The sequence below is a fragment of the Mesoplodon densirostris genome, chromosome 13 (assembly GCF_025265405.1).
Source record: "Mesoplodon densirostris isolate mMesDen1 chromosome 13, mMesDen1 primary haplotype, whole genome shotgun sequence".
Taxonomy (NCBI): Eukaryota; Metazoa; Chordata; class Mammalia; order Artiodactyla; family Ziphiidae; genus Mesoplodon; species Mesoplodon densirostris.
This window is the reverse complement of record NC_082673.1, coordinates 54,382,842-54,410,213: the sequence shown is the minus strand read 5'-3', so window position 1 is coordinate 54,410,213 and position 27,372 is coordinate 54,382,842. Positions and strand designations below refer to the sequence as shown.

The 27,372-nt window shown below is 44.8% G+C and overlaps 1 protein-coding gene across 1 annotated transcript in view; it reads right to left on the bottom strand.

Moving 5' to 3' along the window:
• Positions 1-27,372, bottom strand: part of PTDSS1 (phosphatidylserine synthase 1) — a 66,827-nt gene that overhangs the window by 15,350 nt on the left and 24,105 nt on the right. Inside the window, exons 4-9 of the mRNA XM_060116208.1 lie at positions 24,292-24,416; positions 14,361-14,519; positions 11,004-11,155; positions 8,617-8,758; positions 6,367-6,479; positions 3,300-3,365 (exon numbers count right to left, since the gene is read on the bottom strand). Coding sequence (XP_059972191.1) covers positions 3,300-3,365; positions 6,367-6,479; positions 8,617-8,758; positions 11,004-11,155; positions 14,361-14,519; positions 24,292-24,416 — 757 coding nt within the window. The remainder of the gene's footprint in view (positions 1-3,299; positions 3,366-6,366; positions 6,480-8,616; positions 8,759-11,003; positions 11,156-14,360; positions 14,520-24,291; positions 24,417-27,372) is intronic.

Sequence of the window (27,372 nt, the reverse complement as noted above, 5' to 3'; positions counted from 1 at the left end):
TCTACCCTTAAAAAATAAAAAAGGAGGGCTTCCCTGATGGCGCAGTGGTTGAGAGTCCGCCTGCCGATGCAGGGGACGCGGGTTCGTGCCCTGGTCCGGGAAGATCCCACATGCCGCGGAGCAGCTAGGCCCGTGAGCCACGGCCGCTGAGCCTGCGCGTCCAGAGCCTGTGCTCCGCAACGGGAGAGGCCACAACAGTGAGAGGCCCACATATCGCAAAAAAATAAACATAAAAAAGGAGCCTGGAAGAACGGCATAATTACAAGAAGTTGCAGAGGGCAGAGGGGTGGAGGGGAAGCCAGCAAAGAAACTGAGACACAGCAGAAGAGGAAGCGGAAAACCCACAGGGCGGCTGCTGTAGAAGGAAGAGAACAGTTTCAAGACGGCAGACACCGCGGAGAAGACAGGAGAGATGAGGGTGGACAAGGACGTGCTGATGTGGAGCGGACCTTGGACAGGACAATCTGCACAGCAGCAGAGGCGGCAGCTTACTGTCATGGGTCACCAGCAGGGCTGGGATAACATGCACCAGGAAGCTAGTGGGGTGAGCGGCGGTCCTGAGAGCGACTCGGCCCCAGGCACCACTGACTCTGACCCAAGCCCTGGAAGCCCAGCAACTTTCCAGGGGAGGAAAAGTGACTGCTCACTCCGGTTACAGCCAAAGCTCGGATGCTTGCCTTCCAGGGCCAAGGGATCCAACAACTTTTCTTCATAAACCAGCCCCGTTCTCTCCTTTGGAGGAACAGAAACTCAATGATAATTGAGGGGGAGCTGAGTGGGGAGAAAGGTGAAGATGAAGATGGTGCACACCTGGGGAATCTGTCCACCTCGCCCTGGCCCTGACACGCCTCCGGAGCTGCAGTAACAAGAAGGAGATGAACTTTCCACACTCCTGCTTCTTTCTCCCTGGTGGATTCCCATTCCCCGGCTGGAGAGAGTCCTATCTTGGCTGGGCTCGGCACGGTTAAGTACAATTTAAAAGCCTGTAAAGTTCAGATCTACGGCACAACTGCATGAGGCCACATTGCAAGGCTGTTCTTCTTACATCAGTAGCTGTTAATGCCAACTTTCTGAGGGTGTAATATTTACAGTGGAGAAAAGTGCCCTCTTGAGGAGAACACAATGTGGGGTGTGGGCATGGTGGGCAAGCAGCCTCAGGTGGCCCTGCTCACCTCCCCCCGACCCGGCTCCCCAAAGGCAGAATACGACCATCACTACACGGGCTCCTACTCTGTTCCCTCGCATCTCCACACCTCAATAGAGCCAAAGTCACTCCAAAGTTAGTGAAAAGAAAACTATAAAGCAGGGACTAGGTGTTCAAGGAAATCAGACATTTCAGCGGTTGCTGTTTGATAGAACATGAAAAAAAAAAGACAACATGAAGGCAACAGGGAAGCCTGGGGAAGGAAGGGGCGGAAGATGGGAGGTGGTGGCCCCCAAGGGGCGAACACCAGAGGAGAGACTGGAGGCCGCGCCTCCTGTCTCACCGTCACGGGCTGACCGTGCTGACCGCCCAGAGGCAGCTCCTGCCCCCGTTCACGCACCAGGCAGGTCTGCCCTGCTTGATTTATGAAGAGGGAATTGCTCTTTTTCAGCAAGGCCCACTAGTTCTCAAGGTTCACTAACCTTGATATCACCATTCTGGGAGGACTCGAGTCTCTATAATGAAGCATCCTAAATTAGCCAACCGACCTCTGCATCTCAGATCATTTGCATTTTACTTTCTTTTATCACTTTTCAGCAAGGTGCAGCTTTCTGGAGTGGCGTTTGCCACCATTCTCTGGCCTTGCTCCCCTCGGCCATTTCTCCCTCCACGGGGATTATATTTTCAGACCGCCTGACGAGAAACAAACTTTGTTGTAACACTGCCTCTCTCTCTGGTCCGCCATCTCCTTTTTCTCAACAGGTAAGTAGACAGAGTTCTGTGGAAAATATACCCACTCTCCGTAGAGTAAGACCGTGGCAAGGACTTGTAAACGTGAAGAGAAAAATGCCCGTGGAAAGGAGAGGCATGTGGTGAAAGAAGGAAGTGCAGGAAAGATCCCCAGTCCTTGGACAAGATAGTAGGAAGGCAGCCCACCTTCCTCCTTCCTGTGACAGAAGTATATTAGAAATCTGGTAGATGTGTGAATTCTCTCTCCCGCCAGATCAGTAATCAATGGAAATCCATCCTATCCATAGGATGGAAATCGAATCCATCCTATCACCCTTTAAGCTACTTTGGGTAGGAAAATCAGCTTACATCACAGAACTTATGAGAAACAGTGACAATGGCCCTTTGTCTTTTGGAAAGAAGGCGGTGGGAAACTTGCCTAGATCAAACTTCACTAACTCCCCAGAATCTGGAGTGAGAGCTCCGGACACACACACACACACACACACACACACGCGTGCACGCGCGCACGCTTGGAAGGAATGACAATGCAACGTAAGCAGCATGTATCTCTAAATAGTTGATGTTTTTGGATGACGTTTAGTTTCTTTTTTTTTTACATTATCAATATGCATGTAATACAGGGAAAAAAAGTGACTCTGTTTAAAAATCTGCTAGGGTTTTCATCATATTTTCTTTATGCTGTCGCACTCCATTTAGAACCTAGGTTAGGTCCTGAATGTAAGCTCCCTGAGGGACAGAACTTCACCTACAGGTGTGCTGGATGTCTCTGGAACTTCAGTTGCTAAACGGCATGGTGAGATGTTGATGGTATTGAAGAAGAAGAAGCACTTATCTGAGACACTGAAGAGTATCTCACATTTAATATTGCGGGTTAAACTGGGTAACCTCTGCTTTCTTTCAAATCAATTAAATAATTGTAAATTCAGATACAGCATTTGTATCTGTAATGAGACAATAAATTGTCACCATGTGTTAGTTTTCTTTGGGACAATAAAATTAGACTCTGGTAGACAGCAAGCAGCCGCTTTGTGGGGTCCTTCTGGTGTGAAAGTAACGTAAAATGTGGTTAAGCCCATCACGATATGTTGTCCCAAACTCACCATCAATTTCACAGGGAATTCAAATAACTCATTTTCTAACTTATTTCAAGAAACAAGGTCTCCAAGTTCTACATGGGAATTATCTTTTGATTTCCTAATATTTTTTTTTTTAAAAAACAGTTTCTACACCCTCTTTGTGTAACTTGCCAATTAACTCTTCTAAAGTTAAACCAGAAAAGGAATGTTAAAAATGAAAGACACACAAAAACAAAACTGCACTGAAAGCCACTTAATGTAAGCAATAACCCAAGAAATTCAGAGGCTAAAGTGGTTTTATATGTCCACGATAAAAGGTTACTCACCCAAACACCCAGCACTGTGTTCCCACACGCTTGCACTGTGTGTCGGTGAGGTAAGCATAGTACTGTCTGAAAGAACAAAGGTGGAATTTCACTGAGAGCTTCTGGAAGACCAGCAAGTCAATACAGAATTAAATCACTTTGACAGGGTGAGTATCAAAAACGCCTGCCTTGTTCCACATACTTGGGCTGCCTGGTCTAATTCTATTTAAGGGAATAGGAAGCCAGTGCCTGTTGAAACCTTCCTGTAAGAGGCTAAGAATTTGGGGCTTCCCTGGTGGCGCAGTGGTTGAGAGTCCGCCTGCCGATGCAGGGGACACGGGTTCGTGTCCCGGTCCGGGAAGATCCCACATGCCGCGGAGCGGCTGGGCCCGTGAGCCATGGCCGCTGAGCCTGCGCGTCCGGAGCCTGTGCTCCGCAATGGGGAGAGGCCACAACAGTGAGAGGCCCGCGTACCACAAAAAAAAAAAAAAAAAAAAAAAAAAAAAAAAAAAAAAGAGGCTAAGAATTTGGATTGGGTTGGAGGGGGATGGTTTAAAGAGCCAGATTATTGGCAAAGGCAGTCTTGATTCAGACACAGACTCCCACAGCCTTGAGCCAAAGCCACCCCAGGTGGGTGCCTCAGTCTCTCTCCATGGAGGTGATTCCAGAAGGTCTCCTGCACGGTCACTGCCTCCTCTGGCTCTTTCCAGGATAAAGGTTGCTGATAGTAACCAGGCAAAAAATATATACATTTGTGGCTCTCAGAAACTGGGATGGGACTGTAGCTGCACCTCGCTGTCACTGAGGCCAATAACTTTGAATGCTGCTGACATGATCAGAAAAGAGGCGATGACAGAGAGGTGAGAGGCTTAGCGCAGCAACCACGCAACAGAAACACCGTATGAGCCTCAAACGCAATTTAAAGTTTTCCAATAACCGTGTTAAAACAGAACAGATGAAATCCATTTCAATAATTTATTTATATACAATCCAATATATTGAAAACATTATAACGAAGCATTTGATATTGTGTTTGCACTAAGCCTTCAAGGTCCAGTGTGTACTCTACACGTACAGCACATGTCAGGGTGACTGGCCACACTCCCAGTGCTCAGTAGCCACACGTGGGAGAGGCTGCCTGTGGGTCAGTGGAGGCTTAGAGTCTCATTACTGCCCCTGAAACTTAACTCATCATCTTCTGGGGGGGGGGTGTGTGTGGAGGTGGGTCACAGACTCCTTTGAGGGTTTGATGAAAGCTATGATAAAGGCACATAAAACATGCACACAGAATTTTGCATTAAACTTTGGGGGGTTCACAGATGCCTAAAGCTCATCCATAAACTATCGCCTCTGTACCCCAAAGTGAAGAATTGTAACTATAAAGAATGCAGGTTTTCCTCTAACTTTTGCTAATTGGGACCTAAAACCCATCAGAGTACTTCCATCTTTCCAAGAAGCTTGTCAAACCATCTCCTTACATATGAATAGCCTCAAGAGGTGTAGGAACGCAGAAAGTGGCTAAGTTTTAAACAAAAAAGAATTGTGCGGAAACCCATAGGGTTTGGCAAAAATTTTAAGGAGCTCTCAAAAAGTCTGAGCACTGGATTTTTAGTCTCTGGTCCAATCTCTAGTTTTTGTTGTGAAATGTTTAACAATATTGAAATTTTCCTGATAAATCACATGTGATTTGCTCTTCTGTTTTATAAGACATTTCTTTCCCCGCTTATTGACTTTGCTGATTGCTCCTAATTTTATGAAGAAACCTCTGCTAATCTTTCCTGAAAATAACTGGCAGCCTCAAATTAAATCAAACTTTAAATACAGTAGGGAGGCTCCAACCCACCAAAGGAAAATTGCATGCATGAGATAACTACTTCGACGGACTACTGGTCTATAAAGTGACAAAAGGGTGCCGTTTACCAGCTGTTACTTTCCTGTTTATATATATATATATATATATATAGTAAACATATTTGTAATAACGAATGAGGACTAGAAAAGGTGCTAGCTGGGGGTGAGGGCTATGTCTGACCAAGGAAAACACCCACTCTCCCTGGCAAGTGAGACCTTCCACTTGTGTCGTTCACAAGTACATTACAAATAATGAATTAAGTTATCCTACAGCTTCTAAAGAGCAAACTCTTTTATCTGCTTGGTTTGTATTTATATCAGCCGTGCAGAGATCTTGGGTGTTTCTACTGATCAGTGTCGGTCCTCCATACTAGATATAAAACCCCAAGGCCTGGCTTCCCTGGTGGCACAGTGGTTGAGAGTCCGCCTGCCGATGCAGGGGACACAGGTTCGTGCCCCGGTCTGGGAAGACCCCACGTGCCGCGGAGCGGCTGGGCCTGTGAGCCATGGCCGCTGAGCCTGCGCGTCTGGAGCCTGTGCTCCGCAACGCGAGAGGCCATAACAGTGAGAGGCCCGTGTACCGAAAAAAAAAAAAAAAAAAAAAAAACCAATGCCATTTCCAAATAGGAACAATGAAACAAATGAAAGTGTTTTGCTTTGAAGTCCAGTGGGATCCGTCCACATCGGGGACAGTCTCTGAACACTGCCTCATCTCTAGGGCCCTACATAAGTCATGAATCCAGGGGAAGGATGGCATGGACACCCATCCTTGTCCCTGTTGTCCTGGAGGACCACAGGAAGGACATTTTTAAAAGGAAATTAACTTAATTGGCTCTAAAAGAATAAAGTCTCATTCTAAAAATAACATAATTTATTACTTCAATCCACCATAAAAACGTTTGTTATTTTTCAATAATCTCAGGAAGAAAACCTTAGCATTTCTCTTACTCATTTTAAGTAGGATGCTATGGGGGAGAAAAGAACAGCAGTGAAGATCGTAAAGGGGTTTGAAAATAATGGTGTGGTGCTGGTCTTCACGTTACTGAGGTCTGAGAAGCAAAACGTTTTCTTCATACTCCAGATGTACAAGCCTTTTTTTTTCCCCCTGGATGTATAATTCTTCAGAATGGCATTTTCATGGAAAATCTGCTAGTTTATGTGACTTCCTTTATGCTACATAGGAGAGTACAAAGCAGGTAAACATGCTCAATTGACGGTCAGGATAACATAGAATTACCTCACTGTGGGAGCCGTGATGCCACCAATAAAGAGAATTCTACACCAACTTAATGGATGACTGGCTTGGAACACAAAGATATGTTTCAGGAAGAAGGTATTCAACTCAGTCAGCTGCAAAAGAAGGAGGCGTGAGTCAACCTGGTGCTTCGTGCTAAGTCATGAACATCTATTCCTTCAATGGACATTCTACAGCTAAAAATAACTGGTATGTTCAAAGCATTTCCAGAAGATATACCGGGTCTCTAAGGGTTGCTGCTTAAGCCCGGTAACAACCAGTACAACACAGGCACCAACCAAGCAGGGGTCCAGGGGAGGTGCTGGGTGTTGAGAGGGGCACAGGGGGCATCAGCCATCTGTTGTGTTTCCAGATTCACGTGACTATCACCTGGCTCACGTGTGTGAGCTGCTGGGACAGTCGGGAGAGAGATGCTTTAAGAGCGAAATGATGAAAACAAATCTGTGCCATGGAACACCTCCGCAGCCTGACAGAAATTAGGCCGGGTTGAACAGTCTGACAGCAGGAAAGTAGGCTCTTCAATAACCAAAAGAAGCTTCAGGCGCGTGTGCGTGACTGAGAGATGACCGTGGACTCGGTCAGCTCGTGCCAGGGACCGAGCAGATCCTCAACTGAAGGCAGCTCTTAAAAGTGGGTGGGGCTTCCCTGGTGGCGCAGTGGTTGAGAGTCCGCCTGCTGATGCACGGGACACGCGTTCGGGCCCTGGTCCGGGAGGATCCCACATGTCGCGGAGCTGCTAGGCCCGTGAGCCATGGCCGCTGAGCCTGTGCGTCGGAGCCTGTGCTCTGCTACGGGAGAGGCCACAACAGTGAGAGGCACGCGTACAAAAAAAAAAAAAAAAAAAGTGGGTGTGGGGTTGGTCCAGGCTTCACCTGGCAGTGGGACTGCTCCCTGAGGGTAGCGCCCAGTACCGCTCACCCCATGACCAGTCCTGGCAGCACAAAAGAGATGTCCACCGGGAAATCTGTGCTCAATGCCCAGAGGCCACTGCATTTCCCCTCCAGATTAAGCAAGGGGCAGAGATTAGGAAAGGTCACTGCTTTAAGAGCACATCACGTGGACCAGCAGGTTCATTTCAGTGACATAAAATGTGCATCTTTCCCCACAGTGCTGAGTTTAAGGATATAAAATAAAAATGGTTCACTCATCACCACATAAGGAAAGTTGATCACTGCACAGTGCTCACCGTCAAGGGGAAAGTGGGCCCAGTGGAATTCTGCTGTTCTAGGAGCACATTCCGCTCTCTCTCCTGGGCAAATCCAAATTCCTCCTAGGTCCTCGTAATAAAAGAAAACCTCTACCTTCCCTGGCATTGCCCCATAAGGTAAAACTTAATCACACTCCATTTACATACACACTGACTTCCCCAAACCATGGTGACTATATAACTATTCACAAACGCTTCTGTAGCCATAAACGCCATTTATTGACATCTTCTCCCTCTGTGGACAAGGACTGTCTATCTTTAAAGTGACACATGCCCATTTTCTCCTTATGTTGGGAGTATTTTGTGCATATGTGTTCAAAATATGTCTGATGATTCTGAAAGACCCTTCAGGTGAAAGCTGGTTTCCCTCAGCTAGTCTCCCAAAGTTGTGAAACAATTAACCTGGGGACAGGAGGGACAATAAAAAAAGGGTGCCTCTGGAAAACAGAGTTGTTGGGTAATCCCTTTCCAAGGCCCCTGGCTGTCTGAATCACTTCAGTCTGCTTGGAGCGAGAGCCTCTCTCCACCGCCGACACCACTCTGGAGGACCCAGGTCCCCAAAGGGCTCCAGTCCCCACAGGTAGCAGAGGGCTTCTGTATTTAGTGTTCTACAAATTACCCAAAGTGGTAACAGCTGAGGCACAATTTTAAAACTCAAATACTGAGTTTGGACTGTAAGAAAAAGGCTTACGTTTGTTGCTGTGGTCCTGAAAACGATCATTCGAGAAGGTAATCCAATGCCTAACTCAGTGGGTGATAGATGCTGAGCACAAGGTTTTTACAGGGAATTTTAATCTGTTTCCAATTTGTAATTCAAAGATCCATATTTTAAAACGTCTTCACGGTGAAGCAAGACCTTAGGCGTAACAGCATCACTTTGTTTAATTCTATATGTCAGCTGCAGAATATTATATCTTCTAACGCATCGAGCTGATGAGTAATGTCAACTAGCATGAACCTTAAATTCCTGGATGGTTTTTATTTTGTTTTTATTTTCCCCTACTTTTGAGCATTTGAAGAAATACCTGCCAGATGATCATGAAAAGGTATATTCCAGCCACTCTCTGAAATGAAGATTTGGGGTCAAACCACCGAACATAGGTCCAGCTAGCAGGAGTGAACTGGAGCACGGCTCTTTTGATTTTCCCGGTGGTGGTGTGGATGTCCCTGTGAGAAGAAAACAGCTCCGGTGGAAATCCAGAGAGATAGGAGGGGGAAGAAACAAAAAACCAAAAAACTGTAAAAAACACATTGACTATTTTACAAACGATGCTCAGAACAGAAAGATTCCTTTCTATTTGAACATCTCTCCAACAGCGGCCTCTATTCACAGGTGATGCTCTGAGAGCAGCACGCCAAGTGGGGAGCATCAGTGGACTGGCCACGCCAGCACAGGCCCCAGTTTGTGAACTGGTGACATAAGAAGCTGAGGTACATTAAAGACAGCCACCTGGAACTAGACCAGGAAGGACACCACTCCCACCCATGCCCCCGCCTCCGGGGCGCCCTGATAAAACAGAGAACATGCTCCATGTGTGAGGTGACCCACAGCATTTCCTCACTCTATAGCTTCCTCAATTAAGTGAACAGTTTGGAGTGACAGTGATTTTTAACCTTTCTTAGTTTCAATCCTAGAAATCACTCAATTTCATATTCCTGTGATAGAAACAAACTGTCCCACATTTCACAAATGAGAACATTGAGGCTCCGAGAAAGGGAATGGCTGACTCCGGCTCACTTTGTAAACCTCAGAGTTGGGGGTAGATTCTGGTCCTCTTGTGCTAGACCAGGAGAGCCGAAATCCAAGGTCATAGTATTTAATAAATGGTAAAGGGCTTCCCTGGTGGCGCAGTGGTTGAGAGTCCGCCTGCCGATGCAGGGGACACGGGTTCGCGCCCCGGTCCGGGAGGATCCCACATGCCGTGGAGCGGCTGGGCCCGTGAGCCATGGCCGCTGAACCTGCGTGTCTGGAGCCTGTGCTCCGCAACGGGAGAGGCCACAGCAGTGAGAGGCCCGCGTACCGCAAAAAAAAAATAAATAAATAAATAAAAATAAATAAATAAATGGTAAAGGTTTTTTAAACTCAACAGAGATGTATATCGAGGACCTTTAGGTCGCAGACACCGTTTTAAAGTGCTGACGGCATAAGGATAAACAGGCCAGGCCTTTTATTCTTGGGGAGGGAGGAGGGGGATGGGAAGGGGTAGTAGAAGGAAACCAGGTTTGTTCCTTCTCTCACTCACCCACCCACCAACAAGCACGCAGTGAGGAAAATCTCCCAGCAAGAAGATGTGAGGCACAAGGACAACAAAGAAACAGAGACTATCCAAAAATAAACAAGAATGACGAAGAACCTGTATCTAAACAATGGTGAAACTTCACGGAAAGAGGTAGAGGAAGATGGGAATAAACAGAGATACAGCGTGATGGAGAACTGGAATACTTAATGTAGTGAAAAGGTTAATCCAACCTGATCTGTATACATTCATGTGTTTAATGTAACTTAAGACCAACAGGACTTTTTTGTTCATGAGTTGCGCTTATGTCTTGGGAACTTGACAGGATGATTCTCAAGTTGAATTTGAAGCATACATGTATGAAAATAGGGAAGCATTATGGAGTGTTTAAGGACCCACACAGCCTGATGTAAATTCAGACTCTACTGCTTGCTGGGTATCCTCAGGCAAATAACTACACTGAAGCCTCAGTACCTTCAACCCTAAAGTGAAGAGAATGGCAGTGTCTATCCCTAGGAATGATGTAAGGCTCAAATGAGATACTGCATATGAAGCTTGCTTGGAGCAAAACCCAGCACTGCTACAGATTTTGTTACAGTGTATACTGTATGAAATACATTAAAAAGTGTCCTTTCAAGTCAGTGGCCAAAGAAAGGATTATTCATGAAAGGGATGGGGAAAACTGGTTAATCAAACACAATAACGTTGTGAAATCTCTCCTTTACACCACATAACAAAATAAATTTGAGATAGAATAAATAAGTGACTTATAATTGCCAAGCCTATGGACTTTGTCCTAAGGCCCACGAGAAGCCACCACAGGGAAATGACATGATGGATGTGACGTTCCTAAGAAGATCATTCAAGCAATGGTGGCAGAAGGCTTAGAGGGGTTAACCTGGGGACAAGGGACTAATCAATCCAGCCATGGGAGTCTGAATTCAGGCTGAGGCATATGGATTAAAAGGAGGGGATGGATTTGAGAAACTCGTAAATGATTTAGCATTTTCTGGATCCATGCCTGAAACTGGGTTTATAATCATTTTTGAGTTCCAGTTACTAATGCATAATTTATTCCTTATCATCAGAGAACGTACTCATGTTGTGTGCTACTGAGGCAGTTAAATCTACATTGTGAGAAACCGTGACTCAGGGCCCGGAGGAAGATGACTCACTTGAAGCTTGCCCAGTGGTAAGTCCTCATCTCTAAAAACCGGCAGACGACCATGCCCAGCCAGATGCCACCACCGTTGCACAGCAGGATGTCCAGAATGACTTGGTCCCACCAGCACTCGGCAAAATTGGGCAGAAGATGCATGAAGAAAAGCTGAGAAACACAAGCGATGATGAAAAAACAAACGTGAAAAAAACAAACCTGGGGTACCACGCAGAAAGATAACTTTCCTTTTAATAGTACCTTCTCTTAGCAAAACTTGTTGACATTTTAGGTTTTCCTGATGTATTAAAAAAAATAATAAAACCAAGGTCTGTAATCAGGTTCTTGTTTATTTTGTGGATGGTTTGCAAATACTGCTAATCCAAACAGCTCCTCTTTTTTTGGACACAGGGCTTTAAAGAAATGATAACCCATCTTGAAAAATACCACCAGTAAATTACCTTGGCTAATGACAACATGACATGGACCCAGAAACGGTCTATAGATATTTGGGTAAAACAGTGAGTAAGTGGTAAATTAGCTTAATAGGAAATCTCACACTAACTGATTTGCAGCGATAATCTTTTATTAAGTGCCTATGATGTACAAGGTGGTGAGATAAAATGGATCAACGTTCTTGATCTTAAGGGCAGAGGCCAGACGCTTATTCAGAACACAAAATCAGGTATGCTGTGGCAAGTGTTACAATGGTGACATAAATTGAAACAGCAGGGACACTAAGAGATTCATTCAGATAGACGGCAATGGCTATAGACTTCTGGAAGGAAGACAGGGTGGAGTGGGATCATTAAGGACAGGAATGACTGATTTCAAGAGATGGAGATGAAGGTGAGGACATTCCAGAAAAAACGGCGCAGTGAGATCAAGGGTGGAACAGAAGTCTTTTACGGAAATAGTTTTGTCCAAAACAAAGGACCCATCGGCTGTATCAAGCAGCATGGCGTGCTGTGTGAAGGCCCGCTTTAAGAAGGTCTGAAATTACAAAGACAACGCCTGACAGTTCTCTGGAAAGAGGCAACCCCATGATTATAAACCTCTGAAGTAATATAATAAACGCTACAAGTTAAAACTATTCATGAAAGCATTTCATAGATTGTAAAAGAATACAAATATTGTACGAGGAGCTTGCCTTCCTGACGTGCCTACTTCCGAGGAGATACTGAACAGCTCCCGCACGTGACAGCGAGGGGCTGTGTGCTGACCCCCAGCGGGCCACGTACCACCCAGGACTGCATTCCCAGGTCCAAGCCATGACATGGAGCATTAACTCACACGGGGCAGAGAGAAACCTCTGCAGAAGCCAACGACAGACTTGCTGAAATAATACTGGGTAGGGGATGTGGAGGACATACGTCTGCCCGAGGAGCCTTTCTGGAAAGTACCGGATTCGGGGGTGAGACAGCTCAGAGAGAGCGGAGTCGGGGACCTGGAAGGAGCCACATTTGTTCACGCCCTAGGGATTCGGGAGTATCTGCCTGTATGTATGAGGCGGAGCGCTGGGGTCTGGGACTGGGCAGACATGGGCCCTGCCCTCTTGAGGCATAACGTTTAGCAGAAAAGAAAACATCTATCAAGTATTTAACCTATGCTGAGTGTTTCAGAGGAGAAGAGCCAGGTGCTCTATTTCTAGGTGTACAGACATGAGCCCAAACAGTGCAGGGAGCAGGGCAGAGAGGGAGGAACTCAGAGGAAGGCTCTGTGGGAGGAAAGGACACAGCATCTTTGAAGTGAAGAATGCAAAGCTGGCTGGAGCAGAGGGCAGGTGAGAGGGTTCAAGGAGGCTGGGGAGGTGGGCTGGGCCAGCGAACACCAGGCGTCAGAGGCTGGTTCAGAAGGCACCTGGATTTTGTCTTAAGAGCAATGGACCAACAGGGAAGAGATTTTAGTAGAAGGAGGTGATCGGGCTGAGGGGTGAAAGGTTCACTTTGGCCAAAGATAGCGTGCAGGGAGGAGATGGGAAATTCAGATGAGAGAGGAGAGCGCAGCAGGGGGATGAACTGGAGAGGTGTTGAGAAAAGAGCCACCAGGAAAAGGGAGGCGCAAGAGGCCCAGTGGGGGGAGGAGGGGGGCGGGCAGAGGAGGAAGCAAGGGAGGTTGAGGAAGGCCAAGTGCCCTGCACAGGTCTCACGGCGGTGAGGTCCTGAAGATGCCTGCAAGTTAGAGGGAGCCCGTGGTACGGGGGCAGGAGCATGGGCCGCGCTCCCCGTCAAGCACCTCTGGATCCACTCCTGGCTGAGCTCTGGTTCCCATCAGGACACTGGGAATACACACTGCCCTTCTGGGTTATGGTGAAGATTCAGGATGATGTATGAACAGTGCTGGGTGCTGTTACGGGTTGAATCGTTCCCCCTCAAAAATCCATACGTTGGAAGTCCTAAGCTCCGGGACCTTATAATGTGAGCTTATTTGGAAATGCAGTCACTGCAGATGTAATAGTTGAGAAGGGGTCGTACTGGAGGAGGTCGGCCCCTAATCCAACATGACTGGTGTCCTTACGAAAAGAATGCCATGTGAACGCATGCAGGGAGAAGGCCACGTGAAGATGGAGGTGGAGATTGTGGTGATCTACAAGCCAAGGAACACCAAAGATGACCAGCAAACCATGAGCAGAGGCCTAAGAGAGGCTTGGGACAGGTTCTGAAGGAACCAACCCTGCCCACACCCTGAACTCGGGCTTCTAGCCTTAGGGCCATGAGAGGAACACTAATAGAAGCAAATATCTAACTGGCATGCTTTGCTAAAAGCTAGGGTCAGGACAATGACTGGCATCAAGAAATAACTGCACATGGCCAAATTTTGTCCCCTGGGAATGATTAAGAATAACATAATAACTGAACAATAAATGAATTAGTTCCCAAAATATCATTTCGGTAATAGTTTTTCAAGAATATATCTCTTTCATTCATTGAATGAGACAAACTTTTGATGACTGTGATATTTGAGCTATACTGGGAATCCATTTTTAAGTGACACAATGTCCCGGATGGCCTCATAATTCCCAAACACCACAATTCTATTTAACTGGAAACTAGTTAGTGGGTAAACTACCTATGAACTTCTTAGTAGGTGTCCTCAATGCCACTGAATTATCTTGCTTAGGATTTTAACTTCCTTCTTTAGCTGGATTCCATTTGTTTCTCTTTAAGACTTGTGAGCCAGAGCAGACCTTAAGTTGACAAGGAGTTTCTCTGTTTGTTTGACACAGGTATAAAATATCCCTTGGGGATTTAAACAGTTTTGTACCACAGGAGCTGCAGAATGGATTACTTGACTCTTAACTGATGGACTATCTTCTTCCTGCATATAAACTGTCCACACTATAGCATCTAGATAGCAGCCCACACTCCCTTCTTACCTCAGTCAGCTCCCAGGTAATACTGATTGTCCAGCAGAGACCATAACTACGGATCAGCAAGGCCTTCATAGCCCAGCCCCAGAAATGTCCAAAGGCAAATATATCAAAATGGCTGATAATCCTCTCCCAGGTGATAACATGGCAGTTCACAGCATACTCCTGTTTAAAATAAAAAGGAAATAATTAGTAATACTCTAGAAATCAACTTGCTTCCAGGATTTGGACAATAAAATGAAAAGAACTGATATGATCTTGATAATTAATATATGTCCTACCCAATAAAAAGTTTTGGTAACTGAAGATGCTTGAGGAAAAATGGAAAAGTATTAGAGTTTATACACCAGAATTGCTTTCCTCTGAATTGCAAAAGCTTGGTTAAAGTGGGAAGCAAAACCATTTTACAAAGGCTTAACCCATCTTAAAGAAGTGGTATCGGGACTTCCTTGGTGGCTCAGTGGTTAAGAATCCACCTGCTAATGCAGGGGACACGGGTTCGAGCCCTGGTCTGGGAAGATCCTACATGCCGTGGAGCAACTAAGCCTATGCACCACAACTACTGAGTCTGCGAGCCACAACTACTGAGCCTGCATGCCACAACTACTGACTCCGTGTGCCTAGAGCCCGTGCTCCACAACAAGAGAAGCCACTGCGACGAAGAGTAGCCCCCGCTTGCTGCAACTAGAGAAAGCCCGTGTGCAGCAACGAAGACCCAACGCAGCCACAAATATAAATATATAAACAAACAAACAAACAAACAAATAAATAAATAAATTTATATAAAAAAAGAAGTGGTATCATATAGCCCATGTCACTTGCCCATAGGGCAACTGTGTTAAAGCCATTAACAAAAACATAAATAGAATCCCAACAAATAAAGAATAAATAGAAACCCAATAGGTTCAGAAATTTTAAAACGTATCTCTAAATATCATGGAGTAAAAGAGAAATTATAATAGGAATTTAAATATATTCAGTATTAAATGATAATGAAAACATTACACATCAAAATGATGAGATGCAGTTAAGCAGAGGTTAGAGGAAAATATAAAGCCTTAAATATTTTTATTAGGAAAGAAAAGCTGAAACATCCAACTTCAGAAATTAGAAGAAAACAGAATTACTCTTCCACCCAAAAATGTATCAAATATTACATAATTTAAATATTAAAACATTATAAAGCTTTTAAGAATTTAGGTTCCACTTCTAATCTTTTCATTTTTAATATATTTTAAAGTCATTTTAAATCAACTTCCTTATATTTCTGTGTTTATTATGAAGTAATTATCATATGACAACATTTCTCAGGAAGCTCTACATTTCACATTCTTTTTTCCCCAAATTAATCTGATAGGAAGGAGTAAGACCTCAGCCAGCTGACAGAGTTCCTATGAAGTATATTTTCAAATTTTAGAAGCAACACTTTCTGAGGGAGCCAAGAGAGCACCATGGTGCTCCTATGTCTCTTCTGAAACCCACTGCATCAGACTTCTGAAGCCTTTCTCAGACCTAATCCATTTTAATTTGCAAAGCTGAAAGGACATTTTTAAAAATTGTATTTTTTTGAGAAACTTTCTGATGTGGTATTATGATGTGTACGTGGGAAATCTAGAGAAAAGAGGAAAAAAATCAATAGGGGTGAGTCAAGATAAGCCTTAAAAAGACCAAACTGCACTGCCATGAGATGAAAGTTCTCTTTCCAGGCTCTGGAGCATGTGCCTGTCCCACGAATCACAGACAGAGAAACACCCTTGGGCTAAAGCAGTAACAGGTTAGGTTAAGGACAGCTTAAAGCTTAAGGAGAGCTTAAGGCTCAGTCAATCCCAAATTCCTCACCCACCCTATCCTCTTATTTACTCCAGAGTGGGCTGCTTAGGGTTAGATAAGAAAGGGCTAAGTTCTGTTTTCAGAAATCTGTTCTTAAGGGAATCATGGGTTGAAGACCACTTTGGAGGCCTTTCTACTGTTCTCTGGGAGAATATTTATGTGTTCAACAAATGTAAAGGCACTTTGAAAATCATAAAGAACCAAATGTGTCTACTGGCATATAATTATTATGAACAAATCTGCCAATAATCACATCTGGAAGATCCCGAGCTCCTGATGCTAGGAGGGATGCAGGACACCGTGGTCTAATGCAGACGGGGAGCAGCATACGCAGGCACGAACCCGTGGAAGCGGGAGGACAAGGTGTGAAATGAGGACACAGAGGTGGGGAAGCCAAGTCTTGGGGAGGTGGAGGTAAGCAGCAGGTAAGGACAGATTCTGCCCACCTCCGAACTGGTGGATCGCTGATCTGGGTGGCTCCACCCTCTCCCTTGTTTGCCCACACTTAACCAAACACCAAGTCCTATTCATTTTACCTCTCCAAGTGTTTTTTCCTCTGTCTATCTCACCACCACTGTTATTTCTTGCTTAGATGCCTGCAGTAGCTTTCTAAAACTATGAAATGTATACATGATGCTCTGATAAGCACCTGACTACCCAGCTCTAGCTTAAGACTGCAGATTTTAACTGATCTCTCTGTAATCGATTCTCTACATACAAAATGATTTTGCAGATCACAAATCAGACCATTTTGGGTGTGTGTATGTTTGGGGGGGCGAGTGTCTGGGAAGACAGCCTTCTCAGTGTGGAAGGATCTCTGGGCCTCCTGCCTTCCTCCCTGGGGAAGGTGGTGACCTTAGAAGCAGAAAGAACACACGTACTCCACCCTCTTTAGGGTCCTCTCTTTGGAAATTATTTGCCCACAGACAGCACAGGTTCCCATCTGCTCTTTCAACCTTGGAGGAATTTTTTTTTTTTTTTTGCGGTACGCGGGCCTCTCACTGTTGTGGCCTCTCCCGTTGCGGAGCACAGGCTCCGGACGCGCAGGCTCAGCGGCCATGGCTCACGGGCCCAGCCGCTCCGTGGCATGTGGGATCTCCCCAGACCGGGGCATGAACCCGTGTCCCCTACATCGGCAGGCGCACTCCCAACCACTGTGCCACCAGGGAAGCCCTCTCCTCCTCTTGACCTCACCCTCCCAACCCGATCCCACCCATCCAGGTAGTCACAGAGCAACGAGCTGAGCTCCCTGTGCTACACAGCAGGTTCCCACTAGCTATCAGTTTTACAAATGGTAGCGTGTATGTGTCAATCCTAATCTCCCAATTCGTCCCACCACCTACTGCCTCAGGCCCCCTGTGTCCACACATCTATTTTCTACATCTGCATCTCTATTCCTTCCCTGCAAATAGGGTCATCTGTACCATTTTTCTAGATTCCACATATATGCATTAATATATGATATTTGTTTTTTTCTTTCTGACTTTTTTCACTCTGTATGACAGACTCTAAAAATCACATCTCTAAAAATGACCCAATTTCATTCCTTTCTATGGCTGAGTAATATTCCATATATAGGTACCACACCTTCTTTATCCATTCCCCTGCCGTTGGACATTTAGGTTGCTTCCATGTCCTGGCTATTGTAGATAGTACTGCAATGAACATTGGGGTACATGTGTCCTTTTGAATTGTGGTTTTCTCAGGGTATATGCCCAGTAATGGGATTGCTGGGTCATATGGTAGTTCTATTTTTAGTTTCTTAAGGAGACTCCATACTGTTCTCCAGTGGCTGTATCACTTGCATCCCTGGGATAAATCCCACTTGATCATGGTGTATGACCCTTTTAATGTGTTGTTGGATTCTGTCTGCTAGTATTTTGTTCAGGATTTTTGCATCTATATTCATCAGTGATATTGGCCTGTAGTTTTCTTTTTTTGTGATATCTTTGTCTGGTTTTGGTATCAGGGTGATGGTGGTCTTGTAGAATGAGTTTGGGAGTGTTTCTCCCTCTGCAACTTTTTGCAAGAGTTTGAGAAGGATGGGTGTTAGCTTTTCTCTAAATGTTTGATAGAATTTGCCTGTGAAGCCATCTGGCCCTGGACTTTTGTTTGTTGGAAGATTTTTAAATATAGTTTCAATTTCATTACTTGGGATTGGTCTGTTTATATTTTCTATTTCTTCCTGGTTCAGTTTTGGAAGGTTGTACCTTTCTAAGAATTTGTCCATTTTTCCAGGTTGTCCATTTGATTGGCATATAGTTGCTTGTAGTAGTCTCTTATGATCTTTTGTATTTCTGTGGTGTCAGTTGTAACTTCTTCTTTTTCATTTCTAATTTTACTGACTTGAGTCCTCTCCCTTCTTTTCTTGATGAGTCTGGTTAAAGTTTTATCAATTTTGTTTATCTTCTCAAAGAACCAACTTTTAGTTTTATTGATCTTTGCTACTGTTTTCTATTTCATTTATTTCTGCTCTGATATTTATGATTTCTTTCCTTCCACTAACTTTGGGGGGTTTTATTGTTCTTTTTCTCTAGTTGCTTCAGGTGTAAGGTTAGATTGTTTGAGGTTTTTCTTGTTTCTTGAGGTGAGACTAAATTGCTATAAACTTCCCTCTTAGAACTGCTTTTGCTGCGTCCCATAGGTTTTGGGTCATTGTGTTTCCACTGTCATTTGTTTCTAGGTACTTTTTAAAATTTCCTCTTTGATTTCTTCAGTGATCTCTTGGTTATTTAGTAGCATACTGTTTAGTCTCCATGTGTTTGTGTTTTTTAACGTTGTTTTTGCTGTAATTGATATCTAGCCTCACAGCACCATGGTCGGAAAAGATGCTTGATACAATTTCAATTTTCTTAAACTTACCAAGGCCTGATTTGTAATCCAAGATGTGATATATCCTGGAGAATGTTCCGTGTGCACTTGAGAAGAAAGTGTATTCTGCTGCTTTCAGGTGGAATGCTCTGTAAATATCAATTAAGTCTATCTGGTCTATTGTGTCATTTAAAGCTTGTATTTCCTTTTTTATTTTCTGTCTGGATAATCTGTCCATTGGTGTAAGTGAGGTGTTAAAGTCCCCCACTATAATTGTGTTACTGTCAATTTCCTCTTTTATAGCTGTTAGCAGTTGCCTTATGTATTGAGGTGTTCCTATGTTGGGTGCATATATATTTATAATTGTTATATCTTCTTCTTGGATTGATCCCTTGATCATTATGTAGTGTCCTTCCTTGTCTCTTGTAACATTCTTTATTTTAAAGTCTATTTTATCGGATATGAGTATTGCTATTCCAGTTTTCTTTTGATTTCCATTTGCATGGAATATCTTTTTCCATCCCCTCACTTTCAGTCTGTATGTGTCCCTAGATCTGAAGTGGGTCTCTTGTAGACAGCATATAGATGGGTCTTGTTTTTGTATCCATTCAGCAAGCCTGTGTCTTTTGGCTGGAGCACTTAATCCATTCACGTTTAAGGTAATTATCGATATGTACATTCCTATGACCATTTTCTTAATTGTTTTGGGTTTGTTTTTGTAGGTCCTTTTCTTCTCTTGTTTTTCCCACTTAGAGAAGTTCCTTTAGCATTTGCTGTAGAGCTGGTTTGGTGGTGCTGAATTCTCTTAGCTTTTGCTTGTCTGTAAAGCTTTTGATTTCTCTGTTGAATCTGAATGAGATCCTTGCTGGGTAGATTAACCTTGGTTGTAGGTTTTTCCCTTTCATCACTTTAAGTACATCCTGCCACTCCCTCTGGCCTGCAGAATTTCTGCTGAAAAATCAGCTGATAATCTTATGGGGATTTCCTTGTATGTCATTTGTCGATTTCCCTTGCTGTTTTTAATTTTTTTTCTTTGAATTTAATTTTTGTTAGTTTGATTAATATGTGTCTCAGCATGTTTCTCCTTGGATTTATCCTATATGGGACTCTCTGTGCTTCCTGGACTTGGGTGGCTATTTCCTTCCCCATGTCAGGGAAGTTTTCGACTATAATCTCTTCAAATATTTTCTCAAACCCCTTCTCTTTCTTTTCTTCTTCTGGGGTCCCTGTAATTCAAATGTTGGTGCGTTTAACATTGTTCCAGATGTCTCTGAGATTGTCCTCATTTCTTTTCATTCTTTTTTCTTTCTTCTGCTCCTCCACAGTTATTTCCACCATTCTATCTTCAGGCTCACTTATTTGCTCCAGATGTGCTATATTTTCTGCCTCAGTTATTCTGCTATTGATTCCTTCTAGTGTATTTTTCATTTCAGTTATTGTGTTGTTCATCACTTTTTGTTTGTTCTTTAGTTCTTCTAGGTCCTTGTTAAACATTTCTTGTATTTTCTTGATCCTTGCCTCCATTCTATTTCCAAGATTTGGGATCATCATTACTATCATTACTCTGAATTCTTTTTCAGGTAGATTGCCTATTTCCTCTTCATTTATTTGGTCTTGTAGGTTTTTACCTTGCTCCTTCTTCTGTAACATATATTTTTGTTGTCGCATTTTTTTGATGGGTGGGGCTGCATCCTGTTTTGCTGGTTGTTTGGCCTGAGGCTTCCAGCACTGGAGTTTGCAGGCAGTTGGGTGGAGCCCGGTTTTGGTGCCGCGATGAGGACCTCCAGGAGAGCTCACACCGAGTAATATTCCCTGGGCCTGAAGTTCTCTGTTAGTCCAGTCGTTTGGACTCAGTGCTCCTCCCACAGGAGCTCAGGCCCAACCCCCAGCCTGGGAACCAAGACCCCCCGCACGCCACACAGTGCCACAAAAAGAACAACAAGAAAAGGGCAACAAACAAAAAGGAGCAGAACAATAACAAAGAATAAAAAATAAAATAAAATTACAAAAATAAAATATATATTAGAAAAAATAAAAATAAGAATGAAACAAGAACAAAACAGGACCACAACAGAAAAAAAAAAAAGCCAGAAGAGGCTCTGGGAGGCAGGGCTTAGGCTCAGGACCTCTGCGGCCAGAGGGGACCCTGGAGGGCAGAGTTTCAGGCCCGGGGCCAAGCAGGCGGGGGAGCTGCTGGCTGCGTTCCCCTCAGATCCCCCAATCCCCCGAAGGTCTCTCCCTGTCCGCGCTGATTCCCTCGCCATGAGTGGGCCCTTCCGAGCGTGGGAACCCCTCCCCTCCCCGACATTGTGCTTTCTTGATTCTAGGACACATCTTTTTCACATTTAGCATTTTGAGAATTGGGTGGATATTTCAACATATTACAATGTTTGGTGCACATATAATATAAGGTTTCCCTTTTCCCTTTCCCAAAGTCATACTTGTAATTGATGGTGCATCTTACAATTGATGCTGACCTCCTGACCCTATGATCAAGCTTAATGTTATAAAAGAGAGACACCTAGACACCGTGTGGCTCTTAGTGTGATACACAGCACCATCTATGAGCAGCCCTGCCACGGAAACTGGACTGGAATCTGGACCCCATCCAGCCTCTACATCTAACTTCCAGTTTATAGAAAATACAGGGGGACAGAGAGGTACGTTAATGACACCCTGGAAATGCAAGCTACAAAATCCAGACTCGAGAAGCTCCATAAAATAAACAATGTGGCTTCTTTGACAAACAAACTTCGAGGCTGAAAAACGTATGGAGGGACTGCAAATTAGGAGCTGCAACAAAGGCAATATGGGGACCTTGTCTGGATCCTAATTTGAACAAATCAACTGTAAAAAAAACTTTACGAGGTGACTGGGGAAATGTGAACGCTGCATACTGTTACCTTTAAGTGACTGAAAATGGCATCGTGATTATGTTTAAAAAAATCCATATGTTTGGATATAATGTCTGATAACAATGCAAGATATGTGTGTGTTGGTGGCAGGGGGAGGGTGGAATGAAAGAAGATTGGGCCTGTGTTGATAAAATTTTAAAAAATTTTGGAGTTGTCTTAGACAACTCTCTTAGAAAAAGAGCCAATGATAATTTGTTTAATTTGCCTTCTTGTAGAGTCTAAGCTCCAAGGGGACAGGGAGTGATTGGGCCTACCCTCTTCCCCACTACCACCAGCACGGTGTCTAGCATGTAGGAAAAGCTCAGTGAGTATTTACTAAACAGAAGGCTGCTGCTCATACCACCCAATCTCCAATTCAGATGTGCTCACAAAGCTTGCTGAAGCTTAGAATACATATTTTTGAATAGAATAAATATTCAGGAACATAGCAAAGTTTCCAATTATACAAAAGACTGCCTCTAACAGGATTTCAATGACTGCCCTCCCCAACTCCAAGTTATAATGTTAATTTTAAGGGAAAAGGGAGTCTGAATTTCAATGTGTGATACCAGGCACGGACTAGAGCCTGGTATCAAGATTAGGAATAGTGACAGCTGAAGGAACCGGGAAGGCAGAGGGCTCCTGGAAGCAGGCAACTAAAGGCTTCTGACTTGCATAAAGGCGCTTCTCCTTACCACAGGTTCTAACAAGGGAATGCGTTTCTCTAGAGCCATCCATGAAAGGTCCTTAGAACTGTAAAAGATTCCTTTAAGGAAGTAAAAAGTGATAAGGGATTGGAGATGGAGAAGACTGAGGCTGGTCTACCACCACCTGGAACTGCAGAACTTGAAAACAGCCTCAGGCTTTGTTTGGCAAGAAAGAATTAGCCAATCCTTGAAAACTAGTTTTAAATGCCGGTTTCAGCTCTTTTGGGGCTGTAATTGTGACAATCGGATGTCCCTGTGATGTCAAATTCCTAAGGAAGGTAGGTGTCAAAGTATTATTAGATTCAACCTCCCCCCACTGACTGTGAGAAGAAGACTGAGAGACACAACAGCAAATCCACCTGAAGTTAGTTTACTTCATAATATGACCAATTTTGCTTAAAAACCCAGGAAACTTGCGGCGGGGGAAATATAATCTGGGATATCCTTCTCCCAATCTCCATTTTGTAAGATGCCTGTGAGTGTCAAACACTTGTTATTATAATAACTATATGCTTGAGGCACAGGCTTAAGGGGAAATGTAGGTTTTGGACCCAGAGGGATCTTATATTAAGCTTCTATTTCCTCCTTGGTAAAATGGAGGCATTAACATATAGACTGTATATAACGCACTCAGCACACTGTCTGGCAGAGCAGACAATCCACAATCAGCAACTGCTGTCAACCTCACTGTAACTGTCATTATCGGCATCATTAGAAGCTGTACATCACCCTGTACCATTCTCTTTCTTAGAGGAAGAAACTCCAAGACGGACTTTTCTCCTTGACACTTTTAAATAATTTTTGGCATTCTTATTTTTGTCTTTAGCTTGTCCTTTATAAAAGATAAAGATAAAATCTGGAAACACCATTCCAAGAAGGGTCTGACCAACCTCAACTATGCTGGAATGATCACTTCTTGGACTGTTTATTAAGTCCCTCTGTATGGCTTTTTTGTTTGTTAAACAAGGACCCATCTACGGTCCAAATGCCTGTTCTCCTTTTCTGATCATCACTAGGTGTTTCTTCAATCTGCACTAAATGTTAAGCACTTTAAAAAGTAAAACAGGAAAGGAACTGTATAAAATAGTCTCTTCACTAAAAGTCAAAGTACAGAGTAGTTTTAGCCAAGAAAAGAAGTATTTATTGTCATTTAATAAAAATAATGAATGAAATGGCCTCCATCATTACAACTGGCACCTTCATGGCAAGCAGGTGGGAAGAATCACTGCATCAGGGCCAGGGTCAGGGAGCAGAGAGGCCAAGGGTGACGCTGACACAGCAGGAGCAGCTGCCACCAGAGGACCTGGTGTGCGCGAGGCATCGTGTTAGGCCTTCGTTTAGTTCACAATAAACTTCCAAGCTAAGTATTATTTCACTTTACAAAAGACGGAATAGGCTATAAGTTCGTAGCCCAAGGTCCTACAGCTTACAAGTGTCAGAGGCGCAATTCCCACCCACGGCTGCCGGACGATAATATTCACATCTTCCTACCACCCGCTTTGGGCCAAGAGAGGATTCATTTCCCTGGACTGTACCATTCATGGAACCACGCACTGCACCAACCTGCCCAGAGACCTGGTGTTTAGATATCTACATAGGAAATATGGAGAAGGACCAATTTAAAATGTGAAGTCAATTACCTGCTATACCCAAGAGGCAACCAGTTTCTCTAAGACACAGCAGACAAGTACGTACCATGATATCTGCTTCCCTTGTGGCGTATCGAAGGTTCGGATCTAGCCAGTACATCAGGGATTTAACCTGCTCAAAGTTCAGGAAGAGCAGGAACACCAGGAACAGGAAGTAGAGCACGCTGAGCCCTGAGGGAAACAGAAACATCCTCAAGACGGGGAGAGAGCCGGTGTCACACACACAACACACACTGAGCTCAAATTGCTCATGGCCCAGAGCACACACTGGTGCTGTAACATGGGCTGTGGAGACCCCCATGACAAGCTGCTGGTCTTTCCTTTTTTTTTTTTTTGCAGTACTCGGGCCTCTCACTGTTGTGGCCTCTCCCGTTGCGGAGCACAGGCTCCGGATGCACAGGCTCAGCGGCCATGGCTCACGGGCCCAGCCACTCCGCGGCATGTGGGATCCTCCCGGACCGGGGCACGAACCCGTATCCCCCGCATCGGCAGGCGGACTCTCAACCACTGCGCCACCAGGGAAGCCCTGGTCTTTCCTTTGATGAGAGTCTGACACATGGTCCTAGTTCAGACCGAGAGGAGTCAGTAACCCTCTCTGAGAAGAGGATGCTGATGTTCTCATCAGCATCGGAGTGGCAGACCATGGGCGAGAGCGTGGAGGAGTAGGCGTGGCCTTCAGGCAGGCAGAGGCGAGCAGGCAGGTCCCTGCAATGAGGTCTAGGAGCCAGCACATCGCTGGGTGCTGGCAGAGAGGGGCACGGAGCAAGGTGGCTATGAAGCAACGTCAGGGCTCGGGGCCATGGCGAAGACTGCAGGCTTGCTCTTAAGTCAGAGAAGGAGCACCTGGGCTTCCCTGGTGGCGCAGTGGTTGAGAGTCTGCCTGCCGACGCAGGGGACATGGGTTCGTGCCCCAGTCCGGGAAGATCCCACATGCTGCGGAGCGGCCGGGCCCGTGAGCCATGGCCGCGGAGCCTGCGTGTCGGGAGCCTGTGCTCCGCAACGGGAGAGGCCACAGCAGTGAGAGGCCCGCGTACTGCAAAAAAAGGAAGGAGCACCTGACTGGTTTCAAATGGGGAAATAAGATGATGTAGGTAACATTTCAGGAAGTGGACTCTGGTCACTGGGTGGCGAATAGACTGGAGACGGGAGAAGCCAGGCAGCCAGGCCAGTTTGGGGTAGAGACAGAGACAGGTGCGGAGGTGAGAGGGGGCCCAGGGTCACTCATCCCCATCTTACACTCCACCTCAGTGCCTGTGGGCATCACATCACTGTCACATCATGTCGTAATTGGTATCCTAATAATCACCCCATATCATTTAGAAAAGACAGTTAATAATCTACTTTAAGAAGGCAAAAGCCTGTAGAGACATTTTAGAAAGACTTGAGAACCAGTCACCAGTGGCTTTGCCACTTCTTTTCCTGCTAGAATGAAATGCATATGTAGGACATCTAGACGCTGTGATACAAATGAACTTGGACCACAGTACCCCATCCAAAGTGGGCTGGCACCAGTTCCCAGGGAGCTGCTCCAGAGGAGAGAATGTCCGTGGCTGAAATTCTCCATAGCGGCTATAGCACAGGCCTTCAGAAGGGGCCTCTCCCGGTCCTCGCGGAGCTCGGGGGGCCTGAGAGTAGCACGGCTGACTCAGTCATGCATCCCGGGGCCCAGGGCGCACGTGTTTCTAGGCAAGCTTATATGATAACCTTCTTATATATTATGTACCAGCTACTTTTACAGATTTTCACTCCAAACACCCACCACGACACCCTTTTGAAATAATTATTTTAAGACAGAAAGAAAGTGTCTGTGGAACAGAAGCCTCTTGACCTAGAGTTCACAGTTGGTCTTCAACGTGGCTGAAGCCCCGGATATAATACACAGAACTGTGTGTGTGTGTGTGTGTGTGTGTGTGTGTGTGAGAGCACGTGTGTACTGGGAAAGGGTCTATAGTTCTCATCAGGTTATCCAAGTGTTCCATGATCCCAGGGAAGAAATAAAACTGCTCATTTCTTATGATGGACCATTTGAAATCTGAAAAACTCAGGTGTAGCCAACTAGCTAAAAACAACATAACTTCAAGCAGCAATATTAAGTCCATGAGCTATAAGTATAACACACCCAGGACTATCTTTTAAGAAATGTAAATGAATCATGCACTTCTCTGCAAAAAAAAAAAAAAAAAAAAAAAAAATCCTCCCAGGACTTCCTCCTGCCCTTCACAGGCCCTGTGGGGTCCCATCTGTGCCCAACCCTGCCTCTCTCACTACTCCCAGGCCTGCTACCCTCCAGCCACACTGACTGGGGACACACCAAGCCTCTGCTAGCTGGGGACCACTTTGGCAGTCTTGCCTTAGCCTGGCCTTCCTCCCCGCATCTTTGCCTGGATCCTTCTTTACAGGTGGGTTTCTGCTTAAGCACACTTCCTTCAAGCCACCCCTCACCTGAAAGTGAAAGCGGCTACTTAGTCACTATTGCCTCTTGTGGTTTTAATAAACTTCCTAGCGCTTCGTGGCATCAGCTATTTTTTGATTATTGATTTGCTTCACAGTGTGTTTGCTATAGCTGCCCTCCCTGCCTGGGGCCCCTCCACCTGCAGCCTCCGGGCCAGAGCAGGCACCCACGCAGAAGGACTCGGTGAACACCTGCTGAGCGAACGACCAAGATTCGTTAGTAAATTCAAAGAGATTTGCCTATAATCTCTGAAGGGTGAAAAATAAACAAACTTGAGCCAAATGTCCATTTTTCGGCCCTTTTGCATAAGATTAAATTTTCTAAACTTTGTATAACTTATTTGATGATTATTTAGGTAAGATGAAGCCAATATCTGAAGTTCTGAAGATATGCTTTAAATCCACTCAGGTGGTTTTAGTCTTTGGACTAGAAATGAAGTAACCATAAGAGATCCAACATTTATATGAGATGCTTATCACTAAGCCTTAGTTCAAATCAGGCCTCTGTGCTAAGACTTCTCTTTTTCTAAGCTTTTTCCCATTCACAACACTGGGGAGTTTGCTGGGGTTTCAGTCCCTCCTTGATGCTGACGAGACAAACGTGCTCATACGATGCACGTGAGCTTGCACTAGCGAATAGCAACGTCAGGAAGAACAAGCCACATTCCCTCACGTC